Source organism: Camelus bactrianus, chromosome X, assembly GCF_048773025.1.
Source record: "Camelus bactrianus isolate YW-2024 breed Bactrian camel chromosome X, ASM4877302v1, whole genome shotgun sequence".
In the NCBI taxonomy this organism is placed as follows: domain Eukaryota; kingdom Metazoa; phylum Chordata; class Mammalia; order Artiodactyla; family Camelidae; genus Camelus; species Camelus bactrianus.
Genome location: NC_133575.1, coordinates 104,243,280 through 104,247,928, shown reverse-complemented (window position 1 = coordinate 104,247,928; position 4,649 = coordinate 104,243,280). Strand labels below are relative to the sequence as shown.

At 42.2% G+C, this 4,649-nt stretch overlaps 1 protein-coding gene across 1 annotated transcript; it reads left to right on the top strand.

Annotated features, from left to right (window-relative positions):
• On the top strand, positions 1-3,184 carry LOC105064968 (integrator complex subunit 6-like). Its single transcript, XM_010950003.3, has 4 exons — positions 1-40; positions 1,663-2,037; positions 2,409-2,502; positions 2,884-3,184. The coding sequence occupies exons 1-4, from the start codon at positions 1-3 to the stop codon at positions 2,981-2,983; spliced, it is 609 nt and encodes a 202-aa protein (XP_010948305.3). The 3' UTR covers positions 2,984-3,184.
• The last annotated feature ends 1,465 nt before the right edge of the window (positions 3,185-4,649 follow it).

Below are 4,649 nucleotides of genomic sequence, written 5' to 3'. Positions count from 1 at the left end.
ATGCTCCTGAACGTCAGATTCACATACAACTGCTTACATGGTATCTCCAATGGGTATCTACTACTTATCTAAAATTCCACTGGTTCTACATGTTTGATCTTCTGACATTTCCCTCTCCAAAGATGCTCTACTTTCAGCCTTCTCGATCTCAGCTAGTAACACCATCCATCAGGTGTAACATACATAAGGGTGTAATAACTTGCTGTCCACGGGGGGACATGGGAAGCTTTAGAAGCCCCAGTACTTAAAGTCTGCAGATACGTATAGTATAAGTTGTCTCACCATGACCTAATTCAAGGTACCAGTGTGACGTCACTGAAACAGAATCAGGAAAGGTTGGTCACAATCCATTCTTGCAAGCAGTGGCCTAGTACCTGCACACACTTGGTACTATTATCTGCCCAGTAGTTCAGGTTAAGACACCCAGATTCATTCGTGATTCCTCATATTTTCCTTTTGTTATTGTCTGACTTCCCATCCCTTAGCAAGTCCAGCTATTTGATGCCCCATATAAAACCTGCATCCCACCATTTCTCTCCATTACTCTATCATCATGTCACAAAGTTACTACTATAGCTTCTTAGCTTACATCTCTATTTTCCCACTTGTCCCGGTCTAGCCCATTTTCTGCCCTGTAGTCAGAGTGATCAAGTTGACACAGAAATCAGATCATGCCACGTTCATCTGGAAAACACATCATCACCTTTCCTGGGCACTCAAAACACAATCTGAACTCCCGACGCTGGTCTCCAAGCTCTGCGAGACCTGGCCCCGCCGTCCTCTCCTAACACGTGTCCTGTCGTCTCCTCCCTGCTCTCTCTGCCTCTGTCCTTTACTCTCTGGTCGCTGGCCAGTCCCCTCCCCGGGGCCCGGCGCTTGCCCTTGCCGCGGCCCGGAGCTCTTGCTCTGCGTGTGCACAGGCTGGCTCTCTCTCCTCCTCCAGGCTCTGCCCACAGGACACCCCCTGAGAATCAGAAGGCCCTCCCCGACCACGTGGTCCTCTGGGGCTCCCTCCCCTCCTCTCTGTCCCATGCCTGCCTGCTTCTTCCCTAACATGAGTTCACACTGTAATTGTTCTGTGGGATCATGGCACACTTACTGCCTGGCATCCCCACGAGCATGTAGGTTCCAGAAGGGTGAGGATGGTTTCTCTCGGTCCTGTTGGCTCCTGCTCCCCAGCTCCTGGCACGGTGCCTGGCACAGAGGAGGAAGAGGAGGAAGTGAAGGAGAGCTGCCAGACTTGGGAGTAAAAAGAATTTCACTCTTCTGAGACACAAAAGATGGACGAGGAGGATCCTGTACTGACAGGGATTTCTGGTGATGGAGTGTGAATATCAGACATCTTGACATCGAATGAGACTTTTAGCTTTTCAACTTGTAAAGGGCATTGAGGAGACATTCAGTCATAAGTATCAGGGCTCTGTGAATGTATTCTTATTAGTTGAACTATCCAACTACATTTCTGTATGTATTGATAGTGCCAAGAGAGAAAAAGTGGTTTATTTTATGATCTTGTCTCAGCCTTATTTGTGGGATCTGATACCTGGTACATCCTCGTGCTTTCTGAAATAATTTCTTCAGAACTGCAGAACATAGGGATGTCTCTGTGATGGTGATAAAATGCATCTAACTCAGAGTTCAATCTCTTAATTTGGTTTCCAGGTGCTACTGTCACTCACGATGTCCACGAGGAGAAGACAGAAAATAATCAAACCCCACCTAATGGCTTCTTGCCAAAATCTGCTGCACCAGAGCTTATGAATATGGCAGCAGATGATCTTCCACCCAAGCAATTTGATTCTGTGTCTGATGACTTCACTAGTCTCAGCAAAGATGACCTAACTGACAAACCTGGTAGTAATACAGTTGAAAGAGGAACCCAAACCTGCAGTGTCTCCGTAGGTGATTCAAAAGCCACAGTAATGTCTTCAACGGGAACTGTGCCACATACATTGCAAATAAGTCCTGCTATGGCACAGAAAATTAATGATGATATAAAATATCAATTAATGAAAGAAGTTCGGAGGTTTGGACGAAGTAAGTAGTGAAAGAATGTCTATTAATAAAACCACGGGAAGTCGCTCTTTTTTGTATGATTTAGAATAAACTGAGCCCACCTTTTAAACTCATCCTTTGACAGAATTGGGTTTTTACATAATTTAGGGTGGTTTTTCTTTACTTTGTCTAAAAATTCCTAATATACCTCTTAATTTGGGGGGGGGCGTGGTTAATGTTTATGGCAGTTTCCTTAGTAGTGATGTGCAGGTGTTGTGACTTAAGCATTCAAAACAGAAACAGGATGCAACATTCACGAAGAATAATTACTGAGCTAGTAGATGCGCTAAGATTGAGTTCTATACCAGCCTCATCTTTTTACAAATGCTGATTTTTTTTTTTAATATCTTCAGAGTATGAAAGAATCTTCACTTTGCTTGAAGGAGTGCAAGGACCTCTTGAGGTCAAGAAACAATTTGTTGAATTTACCATCAAGGAAGCTACAAGGTGAGTGTAAAAAAGAACTCTCTAATTTTGTTTTGAATGTAATTGTGCCCAGTGCTGAACAGGGGCAGGAACAGGCCTTGCTTTCCCCAAGCCCTGGCCCTCAGTCATAGCTCGCGCTATTTCCATAGGCATTTAGGTTGGTATTATTTTACTCTAATTCATTTTCCCAAGCCCATGGAGCCTTCTAAGCTCACCACAGTCTGGGGCGGGCCTGGCCCTCAGCTGACACTCTTGGTATTTTGTTAGACCGTATCTTCCCCTTAGGATACACTTTCTATTCCCAAGTAGGTCGTAAGCTCTGTTTTGTATCCACTAGTATGCCTTACACATTATCGAGGCTTTAGATATCTTCTGGTTAATTAAATGCCTCTTTATTTTCAGGTTTAAAAGAGGAGTCTTAATTCAGCAACTTGAGAAGTTCCTAGAAAAAGTAGAATCCGACCGTCTTGGCAACGGAGTTAATCACAAGAAAAACAGATAATTGTGTTGCAAAGACGGATGAGAAGCAGACACACTTTCTGTGCTGCAGGATGGAATGAGATTTTGCTGAAGCTTCCTAAAAATGTCGGAGTCAAGAAAATTGCCTTCTAGAGGCTAAGAAAAAAAAGCAGTGGAGCCTTTCATTTTTATGGTTCTCTTGTCAGTAAAAGCGGGGCTGTTGCCCTAAGAATTTCCCGTGAAAGTATAGCTTGTTGTTTCTTTGTTTGTTCGTCCTCTTACCCGAGGAGGGGGAGGTTATTAACTCATCATTCTAAATAATATCACAGTCTTGGCTGCAGGTCACATGGTTGTAGCCGGTATTTATAACTGCCTTCTTTCACTACCCATTTCTTATTCCCTTTGCCCGGAGACCGCCCCTCAGCTGGTCATGGTTCTTTGCCTTGAAGGATGGTCAAACCTTGATTGCTGAAAGGTCTGGGCCATTGCCATTAGATGTCCTGCCTTCAATGAGTTGTTGTAATTTTCCACAAACTCGAGATAAATCAACTCTTCGTTATGTAATTTTCTTATACCCTTGTCTTATTTAAAATCTTCAATTGTCATATGGAATAGATTCTCCAAAAGCTGTATGCTGTTCTTGGTCTGGTTAACATCCTAAGTAAATCATTTTTATTTTATTGAAATTGACAGCAACAATGGAGTATTTTTACAATTTGTTTTACACGGTCCCTTCTTACTCTCTCACACTCATTTTCACTACTTTCTGAAATACCTAGTATTTCCCTTCCTTTTTTCCTCACAATTCAAAGAAGGTTCTTTAGTTTGCTCTGGATTTGATGGCAATAATGTCAATGATAGGAATTCATCCATTTTCAGTACCTGGATTTTTTTTTTTTTCAAATTTGTAACTGAATGACTCCTGTAATGTTGACAAGTTTCCACGTGCATGTTCTCTGATGCATAAGAGGAATGCAAATCCAAGCCACATTACCTATCACCTCACACTCGTTAGAATGGCCACTACTGAAAGAACAGAAAACAACAAGCGTTGGCAAAGATGGGAGGAATTGGAGCCCTTGTGCACTGTTGACGGGAAAGTAAAATGGTGTCGCCATTATGGAAAATAGTATGGAGTTTCCTTAAAACAAAACAAAACAAAACAAAACAAAACAAAAGAATTACCATACGACCCGGAAATCCCACTTCTGGGTATAAATCAGAAAGAATAAAAGAGAATCACAGACATCAAAGAGATGTCTGCACAACCATGTTCATCACAGTGTTATTCACAATAGCCAAGACATCAAAACAAAACAAACGTCCATTGACGGATGAATGAGTAAAGGAAATGGTGTAGACATACAATGGACTATTTTGCCCCAAATTTATTGAGATACAATTGACATATAACATTGTATAAGTTTGAGGTGTACAGCATGTTGATTTGATCCACTCATATATTGCAAAATGATGACCACCATAGCGTTAGCCAACACCTCCATCGTGTCGCATAATTACTATTCCTTTTTTGTGGTTAGAACACTTCAGATCTATGCTTTTAACGACTTTCAAGTCAACAACACAGTTTTATTAACTATAGTCACCATGCTGTGCATTACATCCCCAGAACTTATTCATCTTATAACTGGAAGTTTGTACCCTTTGACCAGCATCTCCCCATTTCTCCCACCCCCAGCTCCCAGTAA

Bases quoted from the DNA above. Each gene is read 5' to 3' on its own strand.
- LOC105064968 (XM_010950003.3), top strand. From the start codon at position 1: ATGCTCCTGAACGTCAGATTCACATACAACTGCTTACATG. The intron at 41-1,662 runs GTATCTCCAATG...TTTGGTTTCCAG, and splicing joins CACATACAACTGCTTACATG to GTGCTACTGTCACTCACGAT. The intron at 2,038-2,408 runs GTAAGTAGTGAA...TAATATCTTCAG, and splicing joins AGTTCGGAGGTTTGGACGAA to AGTATGAAAGAATCTTCACT.